At 42.6% G+C, this 18,558-nt stretch overlaps 1 protein-coding gene across 4 annotated transcripts in view; it reads left to right on the top strand.

Annotated features, from left to right (window-relative positions):
• The first annotated feature begins 789 nt into the window (after window positions 1-789).
• LOC115013156 (ankyrin-1-like) overlaps window positions 790-18,558 on the top strand; it is a 23,695-nt gene continuing 5,926 nt past the window's right edge. The window contains exons 1-22 of one of the 4 annotated variants that reach the window (XM_029439180.1): window positions 790-1,541; window positions 8,907-9,008; window positions 11,128-11,226; window positions 11,731-11,829; window positions 12,119-12,217; window positions 12,405-12,590; window positions 12,981-13,079; window positions 13,176-13,274; window positions 13,377-13,475; window positions 13,778-13,975; window positions 14,093-14,191; window positions 14,281-14,379; window positions 14,499-14,597; window positions 14,948-15,145; window positions 15,241-15,339; window positions 15,448-15,546; window positions 15,647-15,844; window positions 15,974-16,072; window positions 16,817-16,915; window positions 17,502-17,600; window positions 17,686-17,778; window positions 18,282-18,354. In XM_029439180.1, the coding sequence (XP_029295040.1) occupies window positions 1,515-1,541; window positions 8,907-9,008; window positions 11,128-11,226; window positions 11,731-11,829; window positions 12,119-12,217; window positions 12,405-12,590; window positions 12,981-13,079; window positions 13,176-13,274; window positions 13,377-13,475; window positions 13,778-13,975; window positions 14,093-14,191; window positions 14,281-14,379; window positions 14,499-14,597; window positions 14,948-15,145; window positions 15,241-15,339; window positions 15,448-15,546; window positions 15,647-15,844; window positions 15,974-16,072; window positions 16,817-16,915; window positions 17,502-17,600; window positions 17,686-17,778; window positions 18,282-18,354 (2,461 nt within the window). In that variant the 5' untranslated portion in view covers window positions 790-1,514. Of the gene's footprint in view, window positions 1,542-7,156; window positions 7,199-8,906; window positions 9,009-10,615; window positions 10,932-11,127; window positions 11,227-11,730; window positions 11,830-12,118; window positions 12,218-12,404; window positions 12,591-12,980; window positions 13,080-13,175; window positions 13,275-13,376; window positions 13,476-13,777; window positions 13,976-14,092; window positions 14,192-14,280; window positions 14,380-14,498; window positions 14,598-14,947; window positions 15,146-15,240; window positions 15,340-15,447; window positions 15,547-15,646; window positions 15,845-15,973; window positions 16,073-16,816; window positions 16,916-17,501; window positions 17,601-17,685; window positions 17,779-18,281; window positions 18,355-18,558 lie in introns of those variants that run through there. The other 3 variants (XM_029439177.1, XM_029439178.1, XM_029439181.1) reach the window with 3 other exon arrangements.

Below are 18,558 nucleotides of genomic sequence, written 5' to 3'. Positions count from 1 at the left end.
TTTTCTCCATTCTGCAGATGAATGTGAAAACATCTTTCTATTGTCAAATTCTTCTGCACAATAAAGCTCAAACATCCAAGTTCAGTAACAATAGGAAATACACATTTTTGAGTGGAGGGGGACTTTCATAGGAGTCATTGGTGTTTGACACCTCCAGACTAAACCTCCGTTATCACTCACTTTATTCTGCCACACCTTAAGGAGGTCTTATCTATTTAGAAAAGATAAATGATCTCTCTTCTCCTCAGATGAGTTGAGTAACTCTCTGCAGGCTGAGCCAAAGGAGGTTTATGTCAGAGGGGAAGAGTTGCAGTCCCCTTTTCGTGGAAGACCACAGGATAATTTGTCATGTCTTCATGGACATTAGTGTCCACAGTCCCCTGCCCCACATACTTTGGCAGTGGCACATTCTCATCACTGTCCAAACTCAATACTGTGGACAGGAGAGACATCCCACGTGATGTTTTTGCCCAGGTCACGGTCCAGTGGCACTGAGAAGTGCGTAGCCTTCTTTCTACATTTCCCCCTCCTTCCCTTCTCCTACAAGCATTTATCTCTCTGCATGGTTTTGGCAGCGATGTGCTTTTCCCAGCATTTAACCAGGAGAGGGAGAGAGGAGGGGAGAGGTAGAGAAAAGGAGGCCTTTTCAAGCAGGGAATGACGGACGCTTTATTAAAAGAGGCAGGGCCTTTTGAGAGGCTGGCCCCTCCGTGCTCCCCCCACCCCATGTGTCTGGCCCATTGTCACGGGGCGGTGGCAGCAACCCCCCCGCCAGGCGCTTTGTCACTGTAAGTCACCTCACAGACTGAAACAGACCCGCTCTGAAAAACACACCCATTCTCCACAGTAACTCTACGCTATTCTGGTATCGCCTGGTCCGTGAAAAAAATGATTGTCTGGCTGTCACAAAACATACAGGAGACACAGATGGGCGTGACGTGTGGGGAAGAACAGGGACAGGAGAAAGGAGGGATAAAGTTGGGGTGACGCAGAGAGTTTGGGGCACAACAAAACCTGAAAGGTGGAGAGGATAGAGGAGCTGGAGAGCAGAACATAGAGTGTGATGGAGGATAGAAGAAGGTGGGGATAAGGTGGAAACAAAAGAGGGGTAAAAAAAAAAAAAGGTTTGAGGCAAAAAAAGTTAGTAAAATGGGGAAAAACAGCCAAAGATGAGCCAGGATGTAGTCGGGAAACTCACGGTGAGAATGTGGGGTGCCCATGTGTTTTTTGGCTGTGTGTGAAATGTGTGTCTTTAGATACAGGCAGCATTCCTCCAGAGATAAACCCCTGGGCCCCCCGTCCCCTCAACCCACACCCTCCCCAGTCTCTCCACCCACCATGCTTACTCAAGTGTGTGTGTCTGGGCGTGTGCGTATGTGTGTGTGTGTTCGTGTTTACGTTGGACGGGGGTCTGCGTGCCCTGTACCACAGCACTTGCAGGGGGCAACAGAAAAGACAGCTGTGTGTTTGAGAGAAACCGAAAACGTAAGAAAGAGAGTGGAGGGCCAACAGGCATGCCAGTCAAGACCGTCACTTTTGGAGTGAGTACCACCATCTCTGCTGCTCTTCATCTCCTCTTCACCTTTCTTCTTCTTCTTCATCTTCTTCTTCTTCTCTTTTCTTGCCACTCTCTCTGTCCCTTCACATTATCTCTTTCCACCTGTACGCTCCTCTACCGCTCTCATTTTATTGCTGTTTGTTTTTGCAATGTTTTCTTCTGTTATAAAATCATAGGTTGCATTTTCTCAGATGTAATGCACCTGCCAATGCTCCCTGTCTTTATCCTTTTACATCAGACAGTGACGGGCTTATTCTTTCGTCACTGGCTTTGTTCCCGGTTTTAAAATCCATTTCTTTAATATTTACTTTGCGTCTAACACATGAATATTGATGTATCAGTATTTACTTTTTGTTCAAGCTCTCTCTTTTTTGTTTTATTCAGCATATGCCTCTCTGTGTGGTTGCTTTCTGTTTGCTGAGTACCATTCTTGTCATCTCTGTACGTCCACATGAACTTGTTTTGGAGACTTCTCCCTGACTTCGTTTTCACGATTAGTTCTTGTGTTCATTCTGGAATATGGCCTCGTCTTTAGTAATGACAATGACATAGAAAAATGAGAGACCAAGAAAGATGCAGGTCATGGAGATGCAAACATTGGTCCTGCTTTATGCTTTATAAGAAAGTGATCTGACACTTGTGAAACTTGACTACTACTAGACTAACTTATTATGGTTTTAATCGAAGCTCTAAAGTGATGGAGCGTTAAAAACACATAGCAAGTCATTGCTCACTACCCCAAACATAACCTGTCCTGATCAAACTCATTACACTGAGCCTCCCATAGCAACATGGGAGGGAGCTTGATCGCCAGGGAGTTTCTTTGAGGGTTGCGATGCATGTGCATCCAAGATTAGTGTAAGTGCGTATATGTGTGGGTGTGTATCATGTTTTGTTTTTCCTCCTTAATCTTGTTTTTGACTTCATTTGTTCCTCTGTTTGATGTTCAGATTGTATGATGTCAACCAGGATTAGCTGTTGTAAGTAAACTAGAGGTCAGTAAACTGATTAGTGAATCAAATAATTAGGTTCTTTCAGTGTTGCATCACTAAAGACTATAGACTATTTAATCCACGGAGTCAGCGGAGGTAATGGCAACACAGGCGCTCATCCACAATGCCCTACTGCCTGGATGTGTACGAGTGCTAATTCTGTGTTGACCACAGTTTTACCTCGGGGAAATAGAAGCAGAGATGATGCAACTTGTAGAAATATGCCTATTGTGTTTTACTTTATCTGTATGAGGATGAACTACAGTAATTTCTACAATGCTATCAGTGGTTGTTGTTGTTGTTGTTTTTGTTTTTCACATCTTGCAGTATTACATCTTTGTGTGATTTAGTTCCTCCAAAAGATTAGAGACGAACTAGCCAAAAGGTTTTTTTTTTTAAAACAGCAAAAAACCCTTTTTGCAACTAGGAAAAACAGTAGTGGAGGAAGTATTTGTATCCTTGACTTGAGTAAAAGTAACAATTCGATGTTACAGGAACAAATCCTGCATTTCAAATGATCTGTTAAAGTCTCACACTCAAAGTACGTAAAATATTAAAAGTTACAGTACTCATGCAGAATGAGAATTTCAGAGTATGTATATATATATATATATATATATATATATATATATATATATATATATATATATATATATATATATATAATTACATTAATATTATTGATGATTTAGTATGCAAGCAACTTTTTAATAGTCAACATGAACTACTTTTATATCTGGATACTTGAATCTATTACAAAAAATGTTGAGTAGTAACTAAAGCTGTCAAATAAATGTAGTAGAGTAAAAAGTACAATACATCACTCTAAAATGTAGTGGAGTAGTAAAGCACTTCAAACTTTTACTTAAGATTAAATGTACTTGATTACTTTCCACCTCTGCAAAAACCAGCGCTCACAAGCCCTCTTCTGTTTCTGCTGCTGTTTTAACAGGTGCAATGCTGAAGCTTTGTTCATTTACAGTGCAGATAAGATGCAGAGTGCACAGAAGTTTTAATATTTACTTTTACAGTGTTAGACTTCAATTTTCTAGATTTCCGATCAGTCTAAAATGTGGACATATTATATGTTCCCTCTGTCCCTCCAGACGGTTATATTCTGTATAATTACTGTGCAGTAAAACACAGGATGTTTACCATATCTTGATCCTATCCTCCATAGGTTCCAAACCCTATCTCCTCTCTATGGCTTTCACCCTCTTTGTCAGCCCCACAAAAGATCACACTAACCATGACAATCTCATCTACAGGCGCAGAAGCTGCAGCAGGGCCAGATATAAAGAGACAATTAATGAGTACGGCAGGGACAAACAGTGGGATACAGAGAGGGGGAGGCTTGGAGTGTGAGAAAGTAAATAGTAAAAATGGGTCAAGACGCTTCGCCAGGAATAGAAGCAAACAGACAGACAGATTTACATACAGACAGACAGTGTTGAGTGGGGGAATATAACAGCTTTATCGCAGTGCCCGTTTACTTCCTGTAAACGTGTCCCATACTGAACGGTCCCACGGGTGTCAGTCAACTTACTCTGTAGCCGGAAACAGCGGCCTGCTCAACCTCTTCAAGCAGCCTGAGAGATGAAGGCGGAGAAGGGGAAAAAAACAAAGAAAAAAAATCAATTTCTAGAACCAATGCAAGTCAGCAGAACAAGGGTGATGAAATGGCTGTTTAAGCACTCTGCAGTAATTTCCATATCCGCTGTTCAGTGTCCCTCTGAAATGTAAACTGTCCAAACGCACTGTTAGTTTAAATACATCAAGATATTGAGTTTAGCAGGGGGAATAAATAGCAGACATTATCCAGAGTTTTTGGTGTGCTTGCACAATCCATGTTGTTTAAAGTTCAGGGAGTTATTGCAAGTGAAGCAGGACTTGTGACATGCTGAACATACGTAGGCACCCTATTTCCACCTTTCTGCTCGCTGTACAAATAGCTGTGGTGGCACTTAAAATATTTATGATTTTCACCTGGTGCTGTGTCTGCAAATTCATGTTGTGGTGTGTGAGTGTGTGTGTGTGTGTGTGTGTGTGAGAGAGAGGGACTGTGTCTCTGTGTTGTGAATTGTATGTTCATTCTTATAGAAATACTAAGATTCTCTTGAGCAGATAATAGTTCCATATTAAATTGAAATTACGCCGGATCTTCAGCAGAGAGATTCTCTGTTTGACATTTAGTGGAAGAGCTCCAGGATTTGTCTCTGGATTACATTAGGAAAGCGATCTTGGCTCTCTCTTGTGTTGCAATGAGACCTGTTCAGATGTTCAAACGCTGTTTACAGGGAGTAGACAGAAACAAATTCTATATATTTTTCTTTTTGGTGGGGTTTAACACTATCACACCTCAGAATACTTCAAATTAAACAATCTGAGAAGGGAAATGACAACATGTAATGAGAAGTTACAAGTAGCTTCTGCTTCATTTTGAAGGGTCACAAGTAAAAATTGAGCTAGGAATGGTGGGTTGTGGCCTTGGTAGTCAACATAGACATCATCATTTGCTAAAATTCCAAACATTTCCTCCTGAAATGTGTCTACTTTGTACTGACGTAATGATAGAAACACTTAAATGAAAGCTCTGTTGCTGAGGATACTCTGAATCCAATACAGCACTATAGTATCTGTAAGTAATCCTGCAACAGTGTGCATGGCATGCAGCCACTGTAAAGAGAGATGAAGGGGAACATTTTATGCGAGGACTTAAAGATGGAGCGATAGCATTGCAAAGTTATAACAGCCATTTTCAAGCTCAGTGTGGACACGACAGCCTGTTCTCAAATCCTAATCTTATTTACAATTAGATCACAAACACAGTCTTTCCATTAGAGTCTTCCTACTCTCCCATTCATGCCTCACATTGTCTTATGTCTCCCCCTCAGACACACACACACACACACACACACACACACACACACACACACACACACACACACACACACATTCAAAATGATTCCATTCAAAATCGTCACAAACACACGCAGGCAATCGATCTCTTGTTAAAATCATGATTCTTCAGGTCTAGTCGTCCGTTGCAGAGGAAGGGAATCTCAGGCATGCCTCCTCGTGCATACATAGGCACACATATGTATACATTGAGTTTTTAAACACTGCAGTCCACCAGCGAGCCGGTGATGTCATTCTGTCTGCTGCAGCACCAGCAGAAGAGGCAAGCGAGGAAGGGGAGAGAGAGGGAGAGAGGGGGAGAGAGAGAGAAATGTAAGAAGCAAAGGGATAGAAAAGGGAAGGCCGGCAACAGGAAAGAAAAGCTGGGATAAAGACGGGGAGTTCAGGGCAGAGGATTGTCTGTGATGAGATAGGAGAATAATTTGACTTGGTAATTTTGAGCTTCATTATGGGGAGCCTTGCACTGTCGTAGCCTGAGGACAGTTGCATGACAGTGTTTTGATATTGCTAATGTTAACCGTGGAGCTGCTGAGCAGGTTATTGTCTGTTTCTTTTGCTCCAAACAGTATGATTAATGTGCTTGCTCCTTTTTTGCTTAGACCCAGAGCCCCGAAGCTTGTCCACTCTCTATAGGAATAATCAGAGGGGGATACATTAATCTAAATCGTCCAGCAAGACAGCAGCGTGAATTTCCACAGAACATTTTTGGATGCGTGTATCCTCTGGTACATGTTTGTGTACTGTACACGTTTATGATGGTGATAGTGGAAGGGTGTGGTTCCCCTGCATCCTTATCTCACAACACCACACACTCACTTCTTGACGCAGACACAGAAACATGCAGGACTGACCGCCAGGAAAGTAAATCAGCTGTAACCAGCGACATCTAGCTCGAGTCTTTCTGGGGGGTTCTAGTGTGAGTCTCTGTAGTCTTGTAAACGTCAGCAGGCTGTTTCTTGGGGGCAGTGAAGTCTGGGGGGGGGGGGGGGGGGGGGGAATCCACCAAAGGGGCCTCAGTAAGGGTCACCATGGTTTTACCATGCAACCATTTGCTGTGGGACCGTGTATGTTGTGTTAGGTCGTGTGTGTTTTTGCATCAGCTGTATTTGCTCCTACTTTCATGCAAGGATTGTTCTTGCGTCACTATGGCAGAGTCTGCAAAAAATCTACACCCCACTACATTGTGTGTAGTTGCTGTGTGTATAAAAGTATACTAAATTGTCAGATCTTCCTTTTGATATTTGAATCAATTTTTTCTTTTATAGTATATATAAAGGAACGCACCTTGAACAGTAAGAATGTGGTTCTTTTTCATTGTGAAACAGACAACACATTCATCAATCACATCCATAGAATACTTCAAGTCTCTCTTCTATAACATACTTATGTGATAACTCTTAAGTGTCTTCCACATTTTCTGTTTCTGTTTAAGAGACAGAAGAAACTCCAGAGACAGGTGTGTGTGTGTGTGTGTGTGTGTGTGTGTGTGTGTGTGTGTGTGTGTGTGTGTGTGTGTGTGTGTGTGTGTGTGTGTGTGTGTGTGTGTGTGTGTGTGTGTGTGTGTGTGTGTGTGCGTGCGTGCGTGTGTGTGTGACAGGTGTTCTGAGGTCAGTTTGTTGCTCTGCAGCAGTCCAAGGAGGAGGTTTGTGGGTTTTCTTTAGACTGAGAGTAATAGGAGTAAGAGACTAGAAGGAGGGAGAACATGTCTTACCAAGACAGCTTGGCAACTGTGAGTAAATAAAACTGTTAACTGAGACACTGAACGGACCAAACTACAGACTTTTTAAACTTTGGAATGTTAACTGTATATTCATATCAAAGCAATTATCTAAATATCATATATATTTCTAAATATCTTTGCTTTTACAGTAAGTCCAGTGTTTATTTTGTTTTGTTTTGACTGTCAGCATGTGGTGTGGGTGACTCAGAGGCTTTGTATTATGTCTGAGTAGTATTACTCTCAGTTAAAGCTCAAGACAAAAACATATTTTGGAGAGAATGATAATGACTCGGAGGGAGTCAGTGTGCTCACACCAAACACACAGGATGCTGCATACTGTAGGAAGTTCATCTGGCAAATATAAACGTTATATCTGAGGATATGAGGAAGAAGAATCTTTGTCAGTTACTGTTTCACTACTTCAATCAGCTGGAAGCAGCTTTTCCTTTTAAAGTTTTCTGTTCCCCTGCCATCATCGCCCCTACCTTCTTTTAAAGTGACCTCTCTTTGCACAGCGCTGTGCCATTGGTGTCATGCTGAGGGTGTGTTGTGTCATTTGTTGCTATGCCTCAACTTCAGGCATGTGGATCCTTTCTCTTCTTTTACTCACGCTCACTCCATCTTTGTCAGAAGAGGACCAACAACCCTGTCGCAACAATAAACAACACGACTTAAAGTGCTGTGTTTATGAAGTTGAGAAAAGCTGTGTATGTGTTTGTGTTTGTGTGTGTGTGTGTGTGTGTGTGTGTGTGTGTGAGGTGAGTTTATGTTGGATCGGAAACTGAGGTTTATACACAAATGTATTCTTCTTCTTTGTGTGAAAACATACACTAAATGATTGTACGGCTGATGATTTCCCTGACCAGCAGTGTTGCGATAGCTGGTTAGACGGAGAGAGGGGACGATGTAGGGAGGGGACGGGCAAGGGGAGAGAGGAGATTATGTAAATGAAATGGAAAAAGTGCAGGGTTTGCCGCAGTCGAGCTTCTCCCTGTGGTTCTCCCTCGGTCGCTGGCGCTTCTGCTCCTCTCCCTCGCTCTCCCCCTGTGCCGCATGAGTGATCCTGTTTCTGCAGCACCCCTGCCTGCCTGGGAGAGGCATGAAGCCCTCAGACACAAACACAACACAGACAAAAACACTAGACGTGCCATGTGCTGGCACATGAGTCGGAATCACCGATCTCTCTCTCTCCTCTCTCTCTCTCTCTCTCTCTCTCCCCCTCTCCCTCTCCTTTCTCTATGCATCTTGTGTCTCTATCTCGGTCTTTCATTTACACACACATAAACTTAGAGGCCAGACAAAGAGCCAGCAGTCTGCTGTGCACAACAGACACTCCAGTAGCTGTCGGTATTATCACAGTTGTCGTACCACCTGAGTACAGAGAACAGACTTGTGGACACATTTTGAGAGGTTCTGTTGAGCCCAGGATTGTGTGTACTTCTTCACCTGCGTGCCCACCACCCCCTCAACACACACATTTCAAGGTGCATATGCAAACGGCACTGTCCAAAATCTCAAGGGCGTAGTGACATGAGAGGAAAACTGATGGATTACAACTGAACGGTTTCAGTCCTTCAAATGCCCCCGAAAAAGATATTAACCAAACTCTGTCTCCCTCTCCATTTTCCCTCTTTACTCCTCTACTTTATGTGTCTCTCACATTCTCTTATACCCCATATCCCCTTCCTCTCTTTCCCTCTCTCTGTTACGCTTGCAGGCAGATGCTGGCAACAGTTTTCTCCGAGCGGCCCGTTCTGGCAACCTGGACAAGGCCCTGGACCATATCAAAAACGGCATTGATATAAATACAGCCAATCAGGTGAGAGAGCTGCACATTCTACTTACTGATGATTACATTAAAATTCAGAAGGTGGGTGCACTACCCACCTCTCATTCAAAAAAGAACCGCAATGTGTGAAAGTAAATAGGCTTTACAATTTAGCTTATGGCATTTATAAACAGATTATATAAGAAATAATATGGTTTCATTTGGGATCTAATTCATAAAGTTGTTTTGCATTACGCTCTGCCACATATTGTCTACGTATATGTCAATGTGTTGTGTGATTATTTATTTATAAATGTATTTGTTGTGCATGATGTGTCTTGACTTGATCATTGTGTCGTTATGTGCCTGTGCTCTCAGTCATACTGTATGTGCATACTCAGGTGAACTTTTAATCAGTAGCTGAAGGTGACAGGTGGAGCGTACAGGGTCTCCAGGGAAGGTGATAAATGGGGCAGGGGCTTCTCCTTCGCCTTGTCTCCTCCATCCTGCCTCCTTTACTCTGACGGTTGTTCCCAGAGTGTCCAGGAAGAGGCAGAGTTAGTGGGGCTAGGACTGCTGCCCTCAGGCTTCTGAAACTTGGCCAAAAGTTGCGTGTGTGAAAGATTCCTCTGGCTCATTAATCTAACTTAGTCATGGTTTCCCTTCCATTCACTGATGCTGTCCTCCACATTTTGTAATTATTGCTGGTAATGCTTCTGTCAGGATTTCTATGAGGACTATTATTTAGGCTCGATAACAGACCCAACATAACAACAGATGTATTCATGAAAAGTGACACAATACAGAGGGAGACACCAAATGAATTACAAATATCATTACATGCAGAAATACAGTCTGATACCAGAATGTTTTTGACCTGTTAGATTAATTCGCCTGAATTACACTATGTCATTTCATTGTTCTTGATATTCGTCTTATGACGTTATGTTATTTTCACTGTTTGGTGTTAACTGTGTTTGAGTTAAAGTGATAATCCACAACGTTCTCGCTTCACTTAAATTAGAAGAACCATTTGCACTTAAAGCCCCAATATATGGGATTTCTGTGTGATTACAGCATGTTTCAGATATGTAGATAAATGAAACATTTACAGTACAGTCTACTTTATGTGTTGCTTTTAGTCAAGCTATACTTATATACATTTAAAATTGTCCAATTCTACACAAAGTGGATTAATGTTGCCTGGCCTCGATGCAATAATAAGACACCAAATGTACATTATTCCACAGGTGAATCTCTACTGTATTGTAAAACAGTGGAGCTGTTTATTTACCTTTTAAGTTTGTTACAGAATGAAGTGATTTTTTAACGTGTAGATTTTCACTTTAACCACGGTGGTGAGAGCATTGTTGTGTGACTGGTCGTCCTGATGCTGTATGAACAGTCTGATGGGGGTTTGGTCAGGTGGAGGCTTGACTGTGGCAGCTGTGTTTCCTTGTCTGAGTGGATACCTCTCACCTGCACACTGCCTCACTCCTGCCCTCCCCTTCTTGTGTTTTCCCTCCTCTTCTATCCCTTTCAACCTAACAACTTCTCCTCTACTCTCTCTCTTCCTCTGTTTGCGTACTGTTTTCTAACTCACCTCACTTTTTTCTTGCTTTTTTGCCTCCCTCCCCACCCTCTCTCCCTGTCTGCAGTAGAGTGATGGTGTGCTGTGGTCTCCCCACTCAGAGGAATAATATCAGTGGTGTGGGAAAGGTCCAACCTCACATGTCCTGTGCGGCTGAAGGAAGGCTGTGTGAGGTCAGACCTATCCCACACGGCTCGTATTCTTCCCAGCCACGAGACCAGCGGCCTGCCATCCCCCTCCCGTCCTCCTCTTCCTTCTCCTCCTTCTCCTCTCACCATCATTAATCAAATGAAAATGTTCACATCCTGGTTTTCATCCCTGTAGACATTGTTTTCGGTAATGACCACTTTGAATCTGAGAGTACTGCATGCGTGGTGTCCAGTGTAAGTATTTGTCTGCTTTGGTTTGTGAGTGCCTTAGTCACTGATATAAAACCCCAACAACAACATGTTTCAGTTGGCATGGCCTACATGTGTTTATGTGTATATGTGTGGTTATTTATTTTAGATTAGGAAATATCTGTGTTCATAGTGTGTTTAGGACCCTTCAGTATGAGGTCTACTCTGCTCTCTCACTCAGAATGGGCTCAACGGGCTGCATCTGGCCTCGAAAGAAGGCCACGTTAAAATGGTGCTGGAGCTACTCCACAATGGCATCGTGCTGGAGACCACCACAAAGGTAAACATTCACCAAACTCCTCATTTAACTCCTCAGAAGAAATCATGTGTGAAAGATGAGAAGATCTTGAGCCCTTTAAAATCGCAATGTGTCGCTTTGTTTACAGAATATATAAATGAGATTTAATGTATAGTGTAGTGGATACTGCAGGTGGATTTTGAATTGGGTCTTTTCATGAGAAATTAAGGTTTTTACTATAACAGAGAATCAAAACCTGCAAAGTATTGAAAGTTGGCACTTAATGCTTGCTCAATATGTACTTTTCTGTAATTATTCTTAGATAGTTCCCTCTTTAAATCAAACAGTTGGTGTTGCCACCCAAACTAGTATCCAACCTTATGTTTTACATGCTATTTGTTTGACCAGACTAATTATCTAGAGCTACGTAATGCAACGTGTCTAAACACCACATGCACTTTGAATAGTGGGATTTCACCTACAATCTTTGTTAGTGCTATTTCTCTGACTGCTTACTCTTATTCTCATGTATCTGTGTTCCAACAGAAAGGGAACACGGCCCTGCACATTGCAGCCCTGGCAGGGCAGGAGCAGGTGGTCACAGAGCTGGTTAACTACGGGGCCAATGTCAACGCTCAGTCCCAGGTTAGACTCCGTGCTGCTCTGCTGTGCTGCGGTGATCACAGGACACGCTGAGGCTCCTCTTTATCTCCACTTTACTGTGAAACCATTGTAGCACCTATTGCAATCCCATCTGTTAGCAAGTGTCTTTGTACCTATATATCTGTATTTTGGTGTTTCTTCTATCTGTACATCCTTGTGTGTGCATCTGTGACCGTGTTCCTGTCCTTCTTTTGCTGTGCTTGTGTCTCCTCTGCTGCTGTGTGTGTGCGTGTGTATGTGTGTGTGTCTGTTGTGCGTCTTTCTGAGACAGAAGGGTTTCACTCCACTCTACATGGCTGCACAAGAAAACCATCTAGAGGTTGTGAAGTTTCTTCTGGAGAACGGAGCCAATCAGAGCATTCCAACTGAGGTACTAAAGACGAAGGAACTGAGAGACGTTTTCAAAGAGTAATCTCCCAAATCAACCCCATCCTTTGCTGATCCAGACATCGCTGTGTTTCCATTCTGTTTCGTTCTCATAAGCCTCTCTCCTTACTCCTTTCTCATTTTCTCTGCATGAGTCAAGCAGTCTTCTAACTCTCTCCTTTCTGCTGCAGGATGGATTCACTCCTCTCGCTGTGGCTCTTCAGCAGGGACATGAGAATGTCGTAGCCCTGCTCATCAACTATGGCACTAAAGGAAAAGTCCGCCTCCCTGCGCTGCACATTTCAGCACGCAACGACGATACTCGCACAGCCGCAGTGCTTCTGCAGAATGACCCTAATCCTGATGTACTCAGCAAGGTATACATGCGTGTGTGTGTGTGTGTGTGTGTGTGTGTGTGCATGGCTGCAGATATCATTGTACACATGTTAATTGTGACCCTGATTTTGGCTTCCCACAATTTAATGAACTTGATTACCTGCAATATTGACATTTAAAGTGCGTGCTCTTCATGTTGCAGCTGCAGTTCAGAGTAGAATAGACGGGCAAAACAAAACGAGGTGAAAAAAAACCTTATTTCAAGTGTGATTTTGATAGCACAGCATGAAAGCAGTGCTCTGTTTATTTACATGTCAAAGTACAATACAAATATTTTGTCCCCTTGAATCAATGAATAAGTGTGATCTAGTATATGTGTTTATGCAAAGGTAACAAGAGTAACATGTACTCAACCTGATGTGTCCCTGCAGACTGGATTCACACCCCTCCACATTGCTGCACACTATGAAAACTTGAACGTAGCTCAACTGCTGCTCAATAGAGGAGCCAATGTCAACTTCACCCCAAAGGTAGGGAATAACTGATGTTGTCGGAAGGTTAATCTCTGTCCTTGCGGACTGTTGTCCTTGTGTGTGCCTCTCTAAGTGCATCTGTTTCTTCTGCAGAACGGCATCACTCCTCTGCACATTGCAGCAAGACGGGGGAATGTCATTATGGTCCGACTGCTGCTGGACAGAGGGGCTCAGATTGATGCCAAGACCAAGGTACAGCAGACATCCATCTTACCGTTTCATAACATCTTTAATTCCCTCACTGTTTCTAATTTGATGCATCATTAACTAAATCATTAACAATCCTCTCTCCAGGATGAGCTGACTCCTCTGCACTGTGCATCCAGAAACGGTCATGTGAGGATTATAGAGATCCTGCTGGACCATGGAGCGCCCATCCAGGCAAAGACCAAGGTAATACACCTGGATACAAGTGAAGTCAATTCTTCACTTCTCTTAGAAAGGACATGAACACCATCTGTTCTGGCACTGAGTGCAAATCACTGAGTTGTTTTGTGTTATTTGTATTGAACTCTGAAAGTAAGTAAATAAATGATAGTGTAAGTGTGTGATACATCAGCCAAACACAGCCACAGATCCCTGTTGCTGCTGCTACTTCCTGCTATTGTTTGTTTTCACTACAAGACAAGTTGTTTCCTGTTTTCCAAGGGATGAGTGAGTCAACACATTTTCTGTCTTTTTCTTTTTTTTTGCAGAATGGCCTGTCTCCAATCCACATGGCAGCACAGGGGGACCACATGGACTGCATCAAGCAGCTTCTTCAGTACAATGCAGAGATTGATGATATCACACTGGACCACCTTACCCCTCTGCATGTGGCGGCACACTGCGGCCACCACCGCATGGCCAAAGTACTGCTGGACAAAGGGGCCAAACCCAACTCTCGGGCATTGGTAAGTGACAAAAACACAGTAACATGAACACACAGTCAATCTATCAACTCAGGCGAGGCAAAGTTCCTTTTAATCTTTGTAGTGTTGATTATCATTCCTTTTGTTGTTGTTTTACAGAATGGCTTTACTCCTTTGCATATTGCTTGTAAAAAGAGCCACATGCGTGTGATGGATCTCCTGCTTAAACACTCTGCATCAATAGAGGCTGTGACTGAGGTGAGGCGTTGACAATAACAGACAATTAGTTTTATTATATTAAACATGATTGAAGACCACTTGTAATATTCTTCTCCTCTTCTGAACAGTCTGGCCTGACCCCCTTGCATGTGGCATCATTTATGGGTCATCTCAACGTTGTGAAGATCTTGCTGCAGAAAGGAGCTTCACCCAGTGCCTCCAACGTGGTGAGTATTCTTCTGACATTACCAGAGCAGCGCAGATAGCCAATTCACCTCTGCACTGGTGATGTTGTTGTAATAGTGCTACATCTGAGTGGGTTGTTTGTCCTTCTGTGCATGAGTAGAAAGTGGAGACTCCTCTTCATATGGCATCTCGGGCAGGACACTATGAGGTTGCGGAGTTTTTACTGCAGAACGCAGCACCGGTGGATGCCAAAGCCAAGGTAGAGATTTCAGACACTACTCATGCATAAAGATTTCTCATATTAGACGTAGATTAAATACTCTTTATGTGATACATTTAAACGTTTATTTAGATAGTTGGTTCAGCAACTAATTCCTGGCAGAGCTTCCACATGCTAATTTCCCTCCTACACAACACAGCGGGCGGGCGGGCGGGCAGGCAGGCAGTAGATGTATAGATGGATGTATAGATAGATAGATAGATGTATAGATAGATAGGAGAAGCTGAGAAATGAAAACAGGATGATTAAGACCAGAGAAAGCATTATTTTACTGCTGTATTTTTATACGGTACCTTACATTTCATAATAACTCTCCCCTCATTGTCAAGGATGACCAAACACCTCTGCATTGTGCGTCTCGGATGGGCCACAAGGAGCTAGTGAAACTGCTTCTGGAGCACAAAGCCAACCCCAACTCCACCACCACAGCAGGCCACACACCCCTACACATCGCTGCCCGGGAAGGTCACGAACAAACTGTACGCATCCTACTAGACATGGAGGCTCAGCAGACCAAGATGACCAAGGTAAAAACCTGCCTGCTTATCCTCACCCTAACCCTAACCCTAATAGCTTTGTTCCCCAACCTAATGTGTTTACTTCCTCGTTGGTGCCTCTGTAGAAAGGCTTTACTCCGCTCCATGTGGCCTCCAAGTACGGCAAGGTGGATGTAGCAGAGCTGTTGTTGGAGAGAGGAGCCAACCCTAATGCTGCTGGGAAGGTAAGAGAAACATAAAAGGCTTGACTGTTTGGAAGACAGAGATAAAAGATGAATAAACATTTGTTTGATCTAGCTCACTCTGATGAACTTTTGATTCTGTTTTTACAGAATGGTCTGACTCCGCTGCATGTTGCTGTACATCACAACAACCTGGATGTTGTCAACTTGCTTGTCAGCAAAGGAGGGTCGCCTCATAGTGCAGCCAGGGTAAATAAAAAAGACACAAGTCCACACAAACATTCATGCTGAATGGTCCGGTAACATTCATGTACATATTTTGTAACCACAACTCGTGTCTGCGCTCCAGAATGGCTACACCGCTCTCCACATAGCATCAAAGCAGAACCAGGTGGAGGTGGCGAACAGCCTGCTGCAGTACGGAGCTTCGGCTAATGCTGAGTCTCTTCAGGGAGTCACACCTCTCCACCTGGCCTCGCAGGAAGGAAGGCCCGACATGGTCTCCCTGCTCATCTCCAAACAGGCCAACGTCAACCTTGGAAACAAGGCAAGAAACACATAGATGATTAAAGGATGACTGTCACGGGGAAGGACGTTTATTTTAATATGTAATATGTAACTTGGTCTTGATTTGTTTTGTGTTTGACCTTTGTCTTCTGAATCTGGTTGCCCCCAGAGTGGATTAACCCCGCTCCATCTGGTGGCACAGGAAGGACATGTTGGCATCGCAGATATCTTGGTGAAGCAAGGGGCTTCAGTCTACGCTGCCACACGGGTAAGACCTTTTTAGTCTCATGGGAGACTGTTGCACAGTTATCAAAGCCTTATCAGTGTAGGAACTACTTGTGCTATCTATTTAAGCCATAGCAGATAGTGTCTAAGTGCTGTGGCATAAATAGCCGGATGTTCTCATAGCAGAGGGTTATGTTACCATCAAAACATGGCTGACCCTTCATGGCTGGTTCAGACCCCTGAGGCCTTTTAGTGTTTAGAGCAGCTCTACAGCAGTGATAAGATGGCGTTGTATACTGTATACAGAAAATAGTTATTAGGGTTTAAATGATGTGAAGAATTATGTAATGTGGTCAGTTCAACAGCACCACAAACCAAAGCTTAACACCTCTTTGACTTGTCATCATAACTACTGTACCACCACCACAGTAATACTCTGCAACAAAAGAAATTACAAACAAGAGTAAATGTACGTTGTTCCTTTCCACCACTGGTTCTGGCACTTGATCTTAATCTCAAGGTGTTATTATTGGTATTATTGTAATAGTTTTCATCCTGTACACAAGAAACAATCCTCTCTTGTATATTCCTAAATTGCAGTCTGAATGCAAAATGCTGCTCTGTTCTCTAAATCATTTGTGGATTTGAACCATTAGATATTCATGAACTATTCTAGGATCAAATCTACATAATGTATTCAAATTAAAAGGTCATTAAGACACGAAAGTTATGCAACTACTGTGATTTTGTGTTTAAGACTTTTTACTTTTTTCTCTCTCGCTGTCAGATGGGCTACACCCCTCTCCATGTATCGTGTCACTATGGCAACATCAAGATGGTGAAGTTCCTTGTGCAGCAACAAGCCAATGTCAACAGCAAAACAAGGGTGAGTGCCTCCCTCTGGTTTTAGATAAAACTACAACAAAATGAGTCAGTGCATGAGTCACACAGTTACAGTGTGCCTACTGTCTCTGATTCATTCATCAGGAAATACAATTACAGTACATTACACAGTTAAGAGCGTCGCAGGGCTCTCCTCTGTGAGAGCTATTACTAATGATTTATTGGAATGAGAGCATATTACCTCTCTAAAGTGTAATGTACTGTACAAGCATTGGAGAGACTGGAAGTATTCATTTCATGTGTTTACATTTGACTGAGTGAGGTTAAATGTAGGGCGACATTATTGTTTTTCATTATTGAGTAGCAGATTGTTTTTGTTTTATCCTCACTAAGCGTTGTCCCCATGAAGGTATCCTCAGCTATACAGAGAGCTACACTTTCTCCTCATCAAGCTGAATGTGTCAGTTTCATCAGGATTGTCACAGAAGTGTGAAACTATGAACAAAAAAACAAGGATATAAATGGAAAATGTTGAATCACTAGGCAGTATCACACAAAGCTAAGCTTTGATGTTATTTACATGTATCTTAGATGTCATTGAGTAAGAATACGTTTAATCTCTTTTCCAGCTTGGTTACACTCCTCTGCACCAGGCGGCCCAGCAGGGACACACAGACATTGTGACACTGTTGCTGAAGCACGCAGCTGAGCCCAACGAGATAACAACTGTGAGCATGAACGCACCTCGTCTTCATCAAAATATTTGATTTGGTGTTCAGGGATCTGATCAATCTGCTCCTCTCTGTCCGTCAGAATGGTACTTCAGCCCTGGCCATTGCTAAGAGGTTGGGCTACATCTCTGTGATTGATGTCCTGAAGCTCGTCACTGAGGAGACGATTTCCATGGTGAGTTCAGGAACACTACTATATCCTCTGGATACAGCACTGGCATTATGTGGGGATGATAATCTCGTGGAATTAAGAAGTTTACACTCACTTTTATCAGATAGAGCAAATTACATACTTTATTAAGGCTCCAAAAATCCACCTTTACTAAGCGATGGAGCCCTGCCATGGCTTTATTAATACAGTAAGGTTTATCACCCAGTGGTGCTCAAACCTCTGCCTAACTCTTACTATTCTCTATAAACTTCAAGCACCCTTTCTCAGTAAATATTGCGCCTGTATTTAAATGTATATTTTGATGAGTTTATTTATATATAGATGTATATTTTGGTGTGGATAGCTATCCCCTTTTTTATTTTATTTATTTTATCTTCTATATATACTGCTGCAAGAATAAAGAAAGCAAGTGTATGAAAATATTGTGTTGCTGTTGATGCAAACTAAATGAAAACAGAAGAAGTTAACACGGTCTGTAATTGGTTCTTCCTCTTCCTTCTGTGCAGACGACCACAGAGAAACATCGCATGAGTTTCCCAGAAACGGTGGATGAGATTCTGGACGTATCTGAGGATGAAGGTAGAGAACTACAATTATTATTAATCACATAAAACAGTCGGAAACAATGTTGATGTTATATAAACATTACTTCCTGTTTATGAGGCTGATTTTATGATGCTTTACCTGGTCACTTAAATATTCATTATTTTCCAATTCCTTTTCCTTGCCCTTTTTTAGGAGTTGCACAGCTAACGTTAGGTATGAATGTCTCTTTCTTTCTTC

This window comes from Cottoperca gobio, chromosome 9 (genome assembly GCF_900634415.1).
Source record: "Cottoperca gobio chromosome 9, fCotGob3.1, whole genome shotgun sequence".
Classification (NCBI taxonomy): domain Eukaryota; kingdom Metazoa; phylum Chordata; class Actinopteri; order Perciformes; family Bovichtidae; genus Cottoperca; species Cottoperca gobio.
This window is presented reverse-complemented; position numbering and strand designations above follow the sequence as displayed.